The sequence below is a fragment of the Perca flavescens genome, chromosome 1 (assembly GCF_004354835.1).
Source record: "Perca flavescens isolate YP-PL-M2 chromosome 1, PFLA_1.0, whole genome shotgun sequence".
NCBI lineage: Eukaryota > Metazoa > Chordata > Actinopteri > Perciformes > Percidae > Perca > Perca flavescens.
Genome location: NC_041331.1, coordinates 40437016 through 40453655, shown reverse-complemented (window position 1 = coordinate 40453655; position 16640 = coordinate 40437016). Strand labels below are relative to the sequence as shown.

The 16640-nt window shown below is 41.0% G+C and overlaps 1 protein-coding gene across 3 annotated transcripts in view; it reads left to right on the top strand.

Annotated features, from left to right (window-relative positions):
- The window catches only part of LOC114554001 (multiple epidermal growth factor-like domains protein 11), a 194169-nt gene extending 181088 nt beyond the window's left edge, over positions 1-13081 (top strand). Inside the window, exons 21-26 of one of the 3 annotated variants that reach the window (XM_028575535.1) lie at positions 1215-1448; positions 3290-3441; positions 5172-5241; positions 6160-6213; positions 9389-9607; positions 11859-13081. In XM_028575535.1, the coding sequence (XP_028431336.1) occupies positions 1215-1448; positions 3290-3441; positions 5172-5241; positions 6160-6213; positions 9389-9607; positions 11859-12061 (932 nt within the window). In that variant the 3' untranslated portion in view covers positions 12062-13081. Of the gene's footprint in view, positions 1-1214; positions 1449-3286; positions 3442-5171; positions 5242-6159; positions 6214-9388; positions 9608-11858 lie in introns of all 3 variants that reach the window. The other 2 variants (XM_028575527.1, XM_028575544.1) reach the window with 2 other exon arrangements.
- Positions 13082-16640: the final 3559 nt, after the last annotated feature.

Here is a 16640-nt window from a genome sequence, read left to right as displayed (position 1 = left end):
ACAACAAGTTCATGATCGACAAGAAGACAACACAAAGGTTAAAAAGAAGACTGGAATACAGAAATCTGCATAAGAAAGAGTTTCTATCAGATGAAGGTACAAAGACTTCTCTGATGGACGAACATGTCTGCAGGATTTGTTATTCATTCGACATTTCAGGAGAACTTTTTTGTCTTATCGAACTTGGTGGTTTTTTTGCAGATTAGTTAGTATTGCGTGTATGTGCTTTGATTTATTTGTGTAATTAAAAAGGATTCTTCTGAGACAAATGTCTTTTAAGTTTAGTCAGCACGTGCATACAAAGACAAATAATGAATCAATTAATGAATAATCTTTCTTAAGAGACACACTAGTGTGTGGGGACGCTGAAAAAGTGCTGAAAGCAACACGTTAATGTACAAGTTTTCAAAATAACTGGTTTTCTACAAACAAAAACTTCGGCCATCACAGATTGAGTTTAGTTATGTTCCAAGAATAAAAGTCCACAGCAGGGATACTTAACTTGCTCCTCACAAATCTACATGTAATTGTCATGATGACCCTTGTCAGACCCACATTTATAGCAGTGTTTGCAGAGGTGATGTAGTTACATCAAAGTCCTGCTCTGTTAACTGTTCATGTTATTTTGCCTACCCCATGCAGATTTATAAGACCAAATACTAGAGAATTACTAGAGAAACAGTAAATTAAAGGTGCTGTAGGTAGGATTGCGAAGATCCAGGACTTGAACATCGACAACTTCTCGGTCCCTCCCCTCCTTTCCGCTAAAGCCCATAAAGGTCTCCTAAGCCCCTCCCCCCACAAGGGAGAATGAATGTGTGTGCATGAGCAGTGATTGACACGCAGTTAGACACCCCCCCTGGCCCTGATTGGTGCATCTGAACAGGGAGAGGTGGATTTTTGCAAATCCCACTACAGGCTGGAGGTGGAGCAAGAGGAGCCGGATTTATTTTATTTTATTACCTGGAACATAGGGTCAGTTTCAGGAACATAGGGTCAGTTTCAGCAAATATGACAGAAAGTTAGTTTTATAAGTCTTACCTACTGCACCTTATAAATTAAATGCAGTATTAGGTAAAATGTGAGTTGAAACTCAATCACAATAAAATACAGGAAATATGAGGATTGTTGTAAGCTATATAGCTGTCCGTCATGTTAGTTACAGGAGTTCAGGTGCTGTGTGTTGACCTGTTCTGGGTCCCTGTTTTGCTCAGCGGCTCTGATGATGGAGGAACTGAACCCTTACACAAAGATCAGCCCGGCTCTGGCATCAGAGCGCCAATCAGCCGGAGCCGTGCTGGGCATCATCTTCCTGCTGTTGCTCATCATGGCCATGCTGGGCCTCGTGGTCTGGTTCCGCTATCGGCAGAGAGAGAAAGGCCACCGCGTGCCGAGCGTCACCTACACGCCCGCCCTTCACATCAACTCCACCGACTACTCACTCTCAGGTAAGACGTTCATATCTCTGGATCTTTTTCTTCCTTCCAGGTGCTTTTCTTTGTTCACAGCAACACAGACTGGACAACCTACATATACTGAAACTGGAAGTGGTTATTTACACAGACCGTGTATAAAGATGGACGACTCGACTCAACTTCTTCCCACTGTACAAAAGTGAAGCCAAAATATTCAGGATACAGGCGCCGCTATCTTGTAATTTTGGAGCCACACCCACTCGACAATTACAGCTATCAATCACAATGTTGATGATGCATCAAATAACTAATAGAAACCATCTTTGGGAAACATTTATTTAACGTTTACTTAGATTTTTTGTCCCATCCGCTAACATGGAGGGGGGCAGGGATTATGACCTATACTGCAGCCACCAGGGGGCGATCCAGATGTTTTGCCTTCACTTAGATGGTCTATGCATCTCTGCCTGATTATTTGTCGTTAAGTCGTTACAGAAGAATTGTGAAAAAACAGCCCCGAGCACAAAGGACCGCCTTCCAGTTGTTATTTTGTTTGATAAATGACATTAACAATTAATCAATAATGGAAAATGGTTGTACATTGATCAAGTAATTATTTCAGCACTGACCCACGCTGTATGATAATATGAATGTGAGTGTCTGTGTAGCTCTCACACAGGTACATTTTTTTATAAATGCTCTACGACAGTGTTTCTCAAATCTGGGTACGTGTCCCCCTAGGGGTACTTTGGAGGACTGCGGGGGGTACGTGACATTTTTTGCTAAATGTTTTTCAGTTACAAGACTGTAGTTACTTTGACTGTGTTTTTTTTTCAAGTTTGTCGCTTTTTAAGTTTATGCCGCTGGTTTTGAAGTTTGTCACCTTTTTTTTAAAGGTTTTGTCGTTTGTTTTGACCTATTCTTGCCTTGTTTCCTTACTTTTTTCTACTGTCTTTTGTTCTTCTAAGTTTTTTTTTTGCTTTTTTAAAAGTTTTTGTCACTGATTTCGAAGTTTGTCGCTTTTTGGAATTTTTGGTCACTTTTGTCGCCCTAGTGTTGCCTGCTTTCTTTCTACTGTGTTTTTTTTTTAGAAGTTTTTATTACTATTTTCGACCTATTCTTGCCTTACTTCATTCTTTCTACCGTCTTTTTCCAAGTTTTTCTCGCCTTTTTCCATCAGCATTTAAATGTTTCAAGGTACAAGGCTGTTGTTTAGTAAATCTATCGCTGACATCGCTGTATTCTATATTATATATAGTATTCTTTTTCTACCAAAAATAATTCGTGCTGGTTAGGGGGTACATGGCTTAAAAAAACAGTTCAAAGGGGGTACGTTACTGAAAAAAGCTCAAGAACCAGTGCTCTACGAGACTGAGGTTCCTTCTCTTGGTTCCAGGTGGACTTCCTTCATTTTAATTTGCAGCTTTGGACTTTCAGAGCATCTTTAAATTGTTTTGTTTTTTGTCGGCAAACAAGCTAAAGATATTACATTTAGAAATACATAAAACGGTAAATGTTTGGAATTTTTGTCAGATAAACACATAAACGATTAATCAATTATCAAAAAACATTGTACATTGATCAAGTAATTATTTCAGCACTGACCTACACTGTATGAGAAGATTAATGTGAGTGTCTGTGTAGCTCTTACCCTTCCATCACCCTAAACAGGAATAAGCGGGTAAAAGAAAATGAATGAATGTTCTACGAGACTGAAGTTCCTCATCTTGGTTCCAGTTGGACTTCCTTCATTTTAATCTTGAGTTTTGGGCTTTCAATGCTAAGATACTTTGCGTCTGCACCGCATGTGCACATGCACGTTATGTTATGTTGCTGATGTGAGAACATGTGCTGATGCTGTGTGGTGACAGCAGGGCTGCAGCGCACAGGTCTGCTCGCCTCTCCAGAGTCCTCTCCCAGTAACAGCTCGGCAGGCCGCTGCTTCTCCAACCCCAGCTACCGCACCCTGGGGCCCTGCACCTACGCCGCGCACTACGCCAAGCCCCACAAGAGACTCCCCACCAAGGTGAGTCCTGGGGCTTCCTGACTTGTACTTGTACACAGCATGCTGAGAAGTATTCTGCTGAATGCTGCAGATTGGTATTTAACTGCAGATTGGTTTATGTAGAGGCATTTCAGATTTCTGAGTATGCAAGAGATATTCCGTATAAAAAAAAAAGTTTGCCCTTGCCCAGACAAGTCAGGCGCAAAATGAACCTAGGGGTTAATTACATAAGAGTACCGAGTCGTCCGTTCTCTGGGATATGTTTTCATGCTAATCCAATGTGACCAGTTTTAACCAAAACCGCTAATTAGCTTACAACACTAGTTGTCGGGCAGAGGTTAAACTAAAAAGAAATTACTATTTCTATACTACTAATAAGACTCAAAAGCACCACACTTCCATGACGAACGCCATGCTTGAGCTATGTTACTGGTTACACGGCAAGATGGTGCCCACCTGTATACGTGAACGGTACTGTCTTTCTAAACTATCTTTTTAATAAACTGTCTGTACACCTACAAAGTTATCAATGCTTCGGTGTCCATGTAGGGACCCTCATTATGCTACCGTGGAAGTGTGGTTCTATTTTGAGCCTTGTTAGTGGTGTAGAAATAGCGATTTCTTTTTACTTTCCTCCACGACTAGCGTTCTAAGCTAATTAGCGGTTTAGGCTAAAACTGGTCACATTCGATTAGCATGAAAACCCATCCCAGAGATCCCAGAGAACGGTCAACTCGGTACCCATGTGTTATTAACTCCTAGGTTCATTTTGCGCCGGAATTGTCCTTTAAGTTGAAACGTTTTAATAGGCACTTTCATTTTCTACAGAAGGAACTGCCCCTATGAAATATTTGGGTTAAACAGCCCTTCACTATTTACTGTACTGTAGTAAAAACAAAAGTAGTTTTTTATAATAATTATCACAATTAAAGTCAGTGTAAAATAAAATTAACTGGATCATGTTAACCCATTTTTTCATGTGTTAATGATAATACTTGCCTTCACCTTAAATAAAGTCATACTTTTAAATCATTTAAAGTGCTCCTATTATGCATTTTCCCTTTCCTTTATTGTGTTATGTATCTTTTGTTGTGCATATTATAGGTTTACAAAGTGAAAAAGCCCAAAGTCCCCCCCAAAGGGACTTACCATCTCCAACAGAAAACACTGTTCACAAACTGCTCCAAACAGCTCTATTGTAGTCCAGCCTTTACTTCAGAGACCAACGTGGTCACTTTGTAACACACGTTATAATGCTCGCCTAGCTGCTAGCGTAGCACACCCTCATACTCTGCTTCTGACTGGCTAGTAGTCCTTACCTAGGTACTGTCAGGGCACGCCCTCATACTCTGCTTCTGACTGGCTAGTAGTCCTTACCTAGCTACTGAGCATGTGCGACTCCCAACAAAGATGGTACAGAAGTGAGATGTCTCACTCTGTAGCTAGAACAGAGAGCTCAACACACAGGGTGAAAAGAGGAGCTGCAACAATGTGCAATACAACAAAAGTATGGTGTTTTTTGAAAATGAAACCATGTAAACCTATTCTGATAAAACCTCTAAATACAATTTATGAACCTGAAAATGAGCATAATATGAGCACTTTAAATAAAACTAATTTTCTCTTCTTTAAACTCCTAATGTAAATCCTACTACAACATCCTGTTTCATCTTCAGAGGGATGATGCGTTTAGGTGCCAGTCGTGACTTTAACAATGTTTTCAGTGTGTGTTTTCGTCATGTGTTTTCCAGAGGAAGACAAAGAAGCGACACAGGAACAGTGCTCCAGAGTGGGGGGCCTACTGTAACCTCAGCGAGCTGGGTCAGTCCCAGTTTCTTGTTAGTTGTTTTCTGTTGTCTCTGCGTCCTCAGCCAGTTACATTCCCCCTAAATCCCACCGGGCGCGTCCGCGCTGTGTAGCAGCGGTGCCGCAGCCACCGGCAGCTATCCCGGCGAATCGAGACAATGATTAATGAATTGTTTATTTTGGTGTCTGGCCGCTTACACATTATAGGATTATTCAGACACATTTTAAATTAACACTTTGCTAGAGCTGACACAAAACAAAACATAATATATATATCGTACAAGTATAAAATTTACAATTCAAAACACAATTGCTTGTGATCCCAGCAGCCGCGACGCAGCGCGTCCCCACATCACATCACTTTTTTTTTTTTCATTGAAGGAATTGCATAATACAGGTTACATCAAACTCTACCTTTTCCTCTAGTTTTTCTTTTTTGTAAACAGGAACAAGATTACCCTCACCCACCCTCCCCACCCCATACACCTATTGGCAGCTAGTATGTTCACAAAAAAAAAATGATGAATTGACATTCTCACAGCTATGCATCAATATTCTTTTAAAGTATAAGCCCTCAAGTATTGTGTCTCAGTTACAATTGGGGACACTCCCCCAGTGGGCACACATCACACTATTTTAACAACTGAAATACAGCCACAAATCTTTGATCCGTGTCGTTCATACCTGGACTAAATTGAAGAAACCATTCTACTATGTAGACTATTTACTTTTAGTAGAAGCACACATAGCTACGAAAGATGACCAAAACGACAACATCTGTGAGTTGGGCAGGCGAGACGCTCCGCTTCTGAGATGCTCCCGGTGTGGTGTGACGCGTGGCGGGCGACAGATTCCAGTTACATTCAAGAGTGCATTAAACTAAACGCTTTTGTTGTTGTTTGTTATGACCTTTTCTCTCTGGCTTCTGTACAGGCGTTTACTGCATCGACCGGCGCTACAGCTACCACGTGGAGCCGCGCTACAGAGGTACAGAGTGAGCCGGACTGCCAGCTCGAACAGTTCCCTCAGCCTACGACCGCCTCTACCTCAGCTTTTCTTCTTCCTCATTAATCAGCTTTTCTTCAGGCTACTGTCTGTCCACCTGAAGTACTCGCTCCTGTAACTGCCCATTATCGAGCTACATGTGTTAGACCGGACAAGAAGAGTCTGGCAGATTCAGACTATTTTTGGCTTAAAACTGAAATGTAGGGCTTATTGTCTAAATCTGATGAATATTATCAGCAAATGGAACAGAAATATCTCTCGTTTTTGACCAAATGTAAATTATATTATTAGAAACTAAAATCCAAAAAATAATAATAAGCAGGATATAGAGTTCTTCTAACTCCTCATCCTCTAAGGTTAATAAATGGACATTATCTTCTCGATTGTGTATTATATTATTAGAAAAATTAGAAAAAACAGATGACTTTCAGGACAAAATGTGTTGTTTTTTTTGTAGCAAAGAAAACTACTTTTTAATGACTGGATTGTTTGAACATAATGCAAGAAAAAGCACAAATATCCAGATGATTTTGGTCCTCTGATTAATTTTTCTCAGTCAGTTGTTTGCTCAGTCAGTTGCCGACAAGTTTTAAGATTGATAAAAAAATAACGTTGTCATGTAGATCTCTTCTTTTTCCTTACATTTTCTAAACAAGTGCTTCACACTCAGTACCAGAAACCTTTGCAGTAACAAGAGTAGTCAAGTATTAAAGCAAAGAGGAAAACAAATACATTTTGAAGCTGTTCAGACAGGATATTGTGAACCTTTTTTTGGTTTAAAAATCAAATAGTTGTTTATAAAATAATCCATAAAACAGAATATTAAAATTACAAAGACTTGTACATATTGCATCTGTCTCTAGGTATCTGTATAAGAATTTCGGGGAAATGTTGGAATCTCTAACAGAAGTAGATAAGTCAGCATTAGGAACAGTGGGTATGTCAAAACACATCCTATAATGGAGTAATGCCATTTACCAACCTGAGGTGTTAGGGCTCCTGCACACTGGCTGCGTGGCGTGGGCGTGGCGTTTCTGTTGCGTGTCAGCTGCGTGGATTTTTCTGTCTTTACACACCAGAAACATATCTGACGCGGCACTGCTGCTGCTAGCCTTGTCTGGACACACATTTGTTTCCTTTTGATAAAATGAAGTGATAGCGTGTTCTTCAACTGTATTTTGTCAATATCTTTGTGTTTGTACATTTGTTTGCACATATTTCAATATATATTTTTATATTTCAATTCCCTTTCCTGGGATAATAAAGTCCATGTAATTGTTTTTATCAGAATCCAATTGAAATACAAGTCAAGAGTTCAACAGATTTTGCAAAAATTTTAAAATGTTAAAAGCATAGGCTATCCTAGAGACAAATGTAATTTATTAAATGTATTTGTGTCAAAATGACATATAAACATCTTTTCGTAATGTGTAAAATAGGCGTCGGTCTTTTTTCTAGAGTGCGCGTGTTGTCGGCGTGGCTCGAGCAGCGCTTGAGACAGTGTGCGAGCTCTAACCTGTTAACATGGGAGCTGAAATAAAAACGGAAACGCCACGCAGCCAGTGTGCAGGAGGAGTTAGAGGATGTTCTTAGGAGAGGAAGTGACCATGTGGATGAGACAGTGGTGAGCAGGAGAAAAGGTGCAGCATGAAAACCCCTCTGAGATCCAAGCCTGGACCTGAATTTGATTTTATGGTGTTGATATGATCCAACCAGTGCTGACAGGTGTGTTTGTGTCTCTGCAGGAAGAACCTACTCCTCTCCTCTCCTCTGTGTGTTCCCCCTCTCTGCCGGGGGCTCTTCCTCCTTCTTTGACCCCCCCTCTCATCACTCCCAAAACTCACCCGGGGGAATCTCTCCCTCACAATAACTGAATGCTGTGTGTTTTCCTGTCACCTGATGTGTTTTTCCTTCAGCTGCAGCTGTTTTTTTTTTTTTTTAACCTTTTGTATGCTTTTGAATGTTGACGTTGACCTTGCAATGTAACCTTGGTTGTCCAGCGATGCAATGATGTTTCTTACAGGATAACTTTTTTTTTTCCACCACAAATACCATGAAAAGACCAAAAACCCACAATGAATTCATCTTTAGCCATTGACAAATATATCTTCTTCCTCTGTGCCATGAAAACACATCAGTGTGCCACCATTGACACACACTGTAGTGACTAAGTCCTATACTTAGCCGCTACTGGTTGCTAATTGCGATTAGTGTTTCTAACGTGTATTCAGACAAACGATATCCAGTCCTTTTCATTTAGTTTGCATCTTGCGTCGTTTATTTTGCACGTCCACAGCATTGAGTTAAAATGAATAATAAATCATATAAAGTCCCATAGACAACGTAAGCCGAGCACAGTTAAAAAACTCTTCTTCAATTAACAACACCTGTTTGCATCAATACAGGAACTTAAATACCCAAGCCAGTCTAGGCCTTGGCAACACAAGGCAATATCATGCCCCCTGTGGCTTGAAGGAAAACTACTCATATGGCTCTTACACACACACACACTGTAGTTTATCCTGACTCAATCCCACACACACCGTCCTGCTGCCACAAATACTCATAGAGCACCAAATATGGATTAATCCACCGCTGAAAATAGTCGCCAGCGAATTTCCTCCTGTGTGTTTGCTAAAAAGATATGAGTATAGAATGGCCGCAGCTTTATTCTCTAAAAGAAACCTACAGAAATGTAATTTGGAGTCATAACAGCAGGACAGCTGTCTGACATGACATCGGAGTGACCAGCCCTGCTGATAATCTCTATTATCAGACATGGAGTTGGTCACTATGGTGACGCTTGTAATAACCAGGCAGGAAATGTTTCAGATATGACACATGAAAATGTGTGTTATAACCTTTCATGAGGAAGCTTATGTTGTTTCAGGGAACCCTGTAGTTTGGAGTATCTTAGGTTTTGAAAGGGTTTTTAAAAATCCAGTTTGTAGTTTAGCCTTTTAGAGGAGAACATAATCCTTTAGAGCTGGGTAGGCAGCTTTTTTTTTGGCGTTGTTGGGCAAAAGTTATATGATAACCTTTCAACCACCAATATGCTCGAATTTCATGTGAATAGTTTACACTCCCACATGAGCCGCGGAGTGTTTATTCTCCACGCGCCGGGTTAAACGATGGATGTGGCGTTTTGTTCTTTCAGACTACATGAAGGGCTCCTTGTCCAGCACCTGCTCCATCAACAGCGAGAACCCGTACGCCACCATCAACGACGCGCCCGCCGCCTGCAAACACTCGGAGAGCAGCTACGTGGAGATGAAATCGCCGGCTCACCATGAACACATGACTCACTGCTGCTCCGCCGCCATCATCACCACGACGACCACCACGTCCGCACCCACCAAGAACATCTACGACATGGGTATGCTTACGGCCAGATGAACGTTAGCATGTCACTGCTTGGATCCTGTTTCCTTGGAATTAGATTTTTAAACCTCATTGCTGCTTTTTAACTTCTATTGTATTTCTTCCCGTATTGCCCCCGCCCTAATATGTAAATGATAAACATCTGGACAGACAAAAGTATCAATACAAGGGGCCACGTTTACTCAAGTGAACAATCAGAGAAATAATTGGGAAACCTGTAAGGTAACTAGAAATTTAAAAAAAACAGCATGCATTCAAAAAAGGTATGAAGTAATCAGTGGTGGTTCTAGGGGGGGCCAAGGGTGGCCAGTGCCCCCGTTATATTAAAGGCATACTCCACCGTTTGTGGAAATAGGGCTTATCACGGTCTCCCCTAGCTGTAGATAGGTGGGGTCTCCCCTAGCTGTAGATAGGTGGGGTCTCCCCTAGCTGTAGATAGGTGGGGTCTCCCCTAGCTGTAGATAGGTGGGGTCTCCTCTAGCTGTAGATAGGTGGGGTCTCCCCTAGCTGTAGATAGGTGGGGTCTCCTCTAGCTGTAGATAGGTGGGGTCTCCTCTAGCTTTAGATAGGTGGGGTCTCCCCTAGCTGTAGATAGGTGGGGTCTCCTCTAGCTGTAGATAGGTGGGGTCTCCCCTAGCTGTAGATAGGTGGGGTCTCCCCTAGCTGTAGATAGGTGGGGTCTCCTCTAGCTGTAGATAGGTGGGGTCTCCCCTAGCTGTAGATAGGTGGGGTCTCCTCTAGCTGTAGATAGGTGGGGTCTCCCCTAGCCGTAGATAGGTGGGCCAACGCATTTTTTGTGCATGCATCGTTTTAGTCCGGTGCAACACCGGCAGCGCCGCCTCTAGTTAGCTTAGCGTAGTGAATGGAATCCTATGGTGCCGGTTAGCATGTTGTGAGTAAAAGTGAGCCAACAAAAGACAAAAAAAAACAACCTAATTACTTGCACTGAGACAAAAAATGCGTTGGCCCACCTATCTACAGCCAGGGGAGACCGTGATAAGAACTATTTCAACAAATGGTGGCGTATCCCTTTAAGCCTCTGTGGCAAATATTTCATACATTTACATACACAAGGGGATATTATTTATGTGCAGTGATATATGAAATGTAGGTTAACACTGATTGAGTATTCTTGTGTTTATCGTTATGTTTATCAGTAGTCTTTTGTAGGACTGAACCTATGGGGCGGGGGGTTGATTAATATATTTGGTTCCCCTGAAATCGCATGTGACCCCAGCCTGGCCCCTCCATTTGAAAGGGTCTAGAACCGCCACTGCAAGTCCTAAATTAAATTAAGGAACTAAAACTTGTAAAAACTCGGTATGACCTTTCAAAATCTTACATTTTTACAAATTAGGGTAATATTTACTTTCTTACTACATATTTTTTTGGGGAGTCGATTAGTAAAAGTGATTAATCATTTACTCCATAAAATATCATAAAAAAAATTAAACCTCAGAAGCGTGCGTGAAGCGGCTTTCCGCTAAAGATAGGCGCCAGGTCTATTTTCACGCCAGCCGCAGGGCGTCTGGACAGCGGGGCAGGAAGTGAGACAGCGAGAGCATCCCGTCACTTTGGAGGTCGCTTCTTTTCTTGTTTTTTTCTTCTGTTTTATGGCGGCTGCTGACCAGCGTTAAGGTGCATGAGCGCCACCGAGACTGAGGTCGCTGAGCTGCTCGGTAGCTTTTAAGGAAACCCAGTGATAGAAAAAAAGAACGCCTGTTCCCAAGTTCTCACATCACCTTATTTAGGACTATATTCTCTACAGCGACGACTAAAATGTGTTTTAGTCATTGTTTAAACTAATAAGGCCAAGAAAAGTTTAAAAATAAACACATTTTATTTAAGCATGTTATTAAGCGTCCCCTAATAAACATAGGGGATATAGGAGCGTAGGCCAATGGGACAGCCCCGGCCAAATTTAACCCCTGCTAATAATAACTTAATAATAATAATAATAATTTTATTAAATATGGCACCTTTTACAGACAGAAAAAAACTGTTAAAAATAAAACAATCAAAAAAAAAAAAAAAAAAAAAAAAAAAAAAAAAAAAAAAAAAAAAAAAAAAAAAAAAAAAAAAAAAAAAAAAACAAAAAAAAGCAGCAAATCCTCACGTTTGAGAATGGTGTTGGATGTTTTTACTTGATATATGACTAAAATATAAAGCAGTTTAAAAAAAATGTTGAAAACTGATAGATAAACTAAATAAATAAATAAATAAATTTCTACTTGAATCCCTCTCAGAACCAACCATCAGTATCGTGCAGGGAGCCGGCGGTGCGGTTCCCAGTTACCCTCAGAACCCGTACGACCTGCCCAGGAACAGCCACATCCCCAGCCACTACGACCTGCTGCCTGTGCGCCCCAGCCCGTCCCACAGCCACAGCCTCACCCTGCACAGCCACAGCCCCCCGCTGCCCGGCAGCCCCACCAGCTCACTGCTTTAGACCCCCCCTCCCCCCCCCGACTGGACTCTGGACCAGAGCTCCCAGTTCATCCAGAACCAGGAAACTGTGAAGTGGGACATAAGATGTGTGTTTAGGAAAAGGGGGGAGACTCTGCTTCTTGCAGTGCTCCAACTGTTGCACAGCTGTTTGATATTTTATCACTGTATTATATCCAAACTGTTTTTGTGCCAACCAATACTACATATTTGTGTGTGTGTATATTAAATTCCCACCCATCAACAAAATGTCAACAGAGGGAATATACACGTACATATGCACACAAGTATACCTTTTTTTCTGGTACGCTGATCTCTTGATACGTCAGAAGATGGAAAGTCGAGGATGATTGGAAACAGAAAACCGAGTTATTTATTTGTACTGAAAAGTAAATGTGCGTGCCAAAGACTGGACTGAGGCCCACGTCACACCTTGACTGAGTGGATCTACCGAGCCTGTATAATAAAGAAGCATCAGACAGGCATATTTCCTCCCAGTGCTTACAAACCTGTACAGTATGGACATGTCTGGAGAAAAGGTGCTCATTACCACTTATATTCTCCCAAAAAAATGGACTTAGAAGTATGCGAAGAAATGAACACAAACTGCAGTCTGGTCAGATCTACACTAATTCTGGTATTTTTACACATTGTTTCTTATTTCCTGTTTACATATTTAAAGATCCGGTCGAGGATCCATATTTTCTCTCTGAAAAGTTATCTTTTTGTATGTACTGTAGACAGAGTGGTGTATTGGCTGTACACTTACTGTACACTAGTGATTATTATTGTGAGTTTTTTTGTTGTTGTGTCAAGCTTATTAAAGATGCATGCCAAAGATGATTCAAGATTTAATATTTAGCCAGGAATACCCTTATTATGTCCTTTGGTGCAAACTGATTGCTGTCATCTGACTGTCTCAACATGGCAACAACTGAAACATTCTTTTTGGGAAAATGCACTGCAGGGCTGCAACTAACGGTTATTTTAATTACAGATTCATATTCCAATTATTTTTTTCAATTAATCGTTTGACCTGTGAAATGTTATTAAATTGTCATCAGCCCAAGATGACATCTTCAAATGTCCAGAACCTAAATATATTCATCTTAGGGCTGTCAAAATTAATGCGGTAATTTTTGCGTTAATTTTTTAATATTTAACTCGTTAAAAAAAATTAACGAAATTAACGCAGCTGTGTTTGTTTACTTCATGTGGCGGCTGAGAAACGTAATACGCCTTGTCAGTACCCGATCCGTTCCACCTGCACAATCCGTTCTGCGCATGCGCAAGATGTTCACGCATGCGCAGATGATAATACCGTTTTACGACCTGCCCGATCTGTTCCACGCTAGCCTCCACCCAAGCTAACGTTAGTTTAGCTAACAGCTAATTCGGCTAACCGCTAGCCGACAAATAACGCATGCGCAGAACGGATCATGCAGGCAGAACGGACAGCTAGATTCAGTCTAAAATAACGTTAAGTCAAACATAATGGGAAAAGCAGGCTACAGCAAAATTAAGACTTTACAGTAACAATAAAGACAAGTATTGAGTGATTGTATTTTAAATGAGCACAAGTAAAGCAGAACTGACGTAACAGCTGTTAGATATGTTAACGTTTGTTTTGAAGTTTTATTTTGAGGGTCTTTTAAAAGTTTGCATGCTGTCTCAGCTAGCGGTTAGCCGAATTAGCTGTTAGCTAAACTAACGTTAGCTTAACTGTGGAGGCTGACGGATGGCAGACCGCTACAATCAGCTAGCGGTCCGCCCGAATTAGCTATTAGCTAAACTAACGTGAATGAGCTATTAGCTAAACCAACGTTAGCTTCCCGGTGGAGGCTAGTGTGGGAACAGATCGGGTAGTGTCGTAAATCATCGTACCACAGCGCATGCGCGAACATCTTGCGCATGCGCAGAACGGATTGTGCAGTTGGAACGGATCGGGTACTGACACGCCTCCATAACAGCAGGCGGCGCTACTCTGTATTGTTGCCCAAGTAATGAAAACCGGCAGCTGATTGGACGAACACGTCACATGGGTTTGTTTTCTCCGGAAATCCAAAGCCAGACTGTCATGGCGGCCGTTCAGAATACGATCTCATATTGTACTAAAATAGTTCACTGAAACATGTTTCTGAAAACATTTTAAGCGAGAAATAAGCCGTGCAGTTGCTGAATCTGTCTTCATTTCAGCTCAACAAAGGTCAGTTTAAAAGATTTTCGTCAGATTTTGAGAAACTAGTCACCTCATTGCGCTTGCCATTTCCGGGTGATTCCCGACTGCCCTGCCGCCGACTGAACTCTCGGCTCGTTGGAGATGAACTGAACTCTCGGCTCGTTGGAGATGAACTGCTCCTCGCCTGTAAAGTAGACGAGAGCAGGCGACAGCAGCCGGGGACGGTGACAAAAATCTGCTCTCAAGTCAGACAGTTTCTAGCCGTTTCAGCAGCCTTCAGCAGGACTAAATAAGCCAAATTGTTGCTGCTGTTGTTCTGAAAGATATTAAACATTCTGAACTTAGCAGAACCTTTCCTTGTTTGTTTTTTTCTTCATATTTGCAAAGTTAAGTGATTTAGCATTTAAATATCCATTATTATAAGCTTCAGTCTCAATTTAAAAAAAGCGATTAATTACAGCAAATTGTGCAATTAATTAGTTAATTTTTTTTAATCGATTGACAGCCCTAATTCATTTACTATCACATGACGGGAAGAAAAGCAGCATATTTTGACAAAATTTTGCCTGAAAGATTACTCAAACGATTAATTGATTATCTAAATAGTAGCAATTAATTGACTTATTGTTTCAGAACTAACACACAGATTTATTTGTTCAACGATGATAGCTTACGAAAAGTTACCCTACGAATGCCCAGCAACACGAGCGATCAGTGCAGAACCTGTTCAGGCAACAAAACTGCTTGGTTAGGTTAGAAAAAGATTGTGGTTTGGGTTAAAATAAGTACATTCGTCTTGTGTTTGTTTGACCATCCATCCACCCCGACCTAGTAGCTAGGTCATAGCTCTTTATATTATGTTGCCTGACTTAAGATAAACGTTATTGATCCCCCAAGGTTGAAATTAAATTTTTTCACTCCGTTAGTTAATACACACGAGTCCGAAATAAAACACACAGGCCGAGGAACTATACATGCGCTAATGGAGAGATGTCAGAGTGAGGCCATGACAGGCGCTCTGAGCATTTGGGGGGTGAAGTGGCACCTTTCCAGGTACCAGTCCACACTAAGTACTTGGTCCGCACGGGGACTTGAACCAATGGCCAGTTCCCAAGCCAAGTCCCTACAGACTGAGCCATGACAAACTTCCTTGTTAGAGGCAGCCCTGCACTTGCTGGCTCACGATTACAGTACGTGGGTAATATACATATTAATGTGTGCATTACTTTTTCGTAGGTTAAAGTACAAACAGTAAATGAAAACAGCCTGATTTGTTGCAGTGAGGTCAAAGTGGAAGCTATAAAAAGTTCCTCAAGGATTTCATGTCATTACAGAATCGCTAGATTTTCGTTCGACAATGATCTTGTGATGATCTAATGATCTAATCTTGTGGAAACTGTTTCTAACATTACTTATGAAATAGAGCTGTAATGTATTAACTCCTGCTTCATTTTCCAATGACACACGGGTCACTTTTGTTAAACATGCTGATAATTTTACCTTGGCAAATGGCAATAACAGGACATGTTGACAATCAGATGAATTAATTTCCCTACTTCTGTTACATTTGCTCTAACTTTATCTTGCTTGTATGTCTTTCCTTCGACTTTGATCCAAATAATAGTTTCAGCTACTGTAGATGTATCGAGTGCCACTTGTTGGTCTTTTTGTTTCAAGCCTAAACTCAATAAAGTTGTCATAGCTCAGGGGAGTGGTGTCATGTCTTGTTACGCTGCAGATTAGTTTAATAATCACAATAATATCTTACATATGCACCTTTTAATTCAGAGAAGCAGCTCAAATAGCTTCTGGTATGAAGATGCTTTAAACTGATTGAGAAATGGAGATATACGTACAATTGTGTGTCGTCTGCATAACATTTGACATCATGTTTACTTATTATATTGCTCAGAGAGAGTTTGTTTAAAGTGTCTCTGTCGTACAAAATCACCTAGACCAACAGGAAACATTATCGGCCTGCATTTTTAGAGTGGAAGACACTCATTCACAACAATTCATCAGAAGTTCAGTTACCTGCGAGTCGACCACACTCACTTATTCATGCATGTGTTAGCAATATATGGAAAGTATATTTTAGAATAGTCATTTGTGCAAAATGATCAACTGTGTGCCGGAAGACTTAAATGCATGAAAACTCTTGTTGTGCAGATGTTTTTTGAGCCACATTAGCAGTCAGCCCTGAAACAAAAAACATTCATGTTCCCCTCAGGATGAATTGTGGTGACAATGATCCTCTGACTCTGCATCTAGCGCCATAATTAGGTCAAAGTTTAAAAATGTCCAATACTTTGGTTTATGATCAAATACCTGCAGAACTAATGAATGACATTCCCATCAGCCTCAGCTGCATTTTGTGTTAACTGCTAACTAGCATGCTAACATC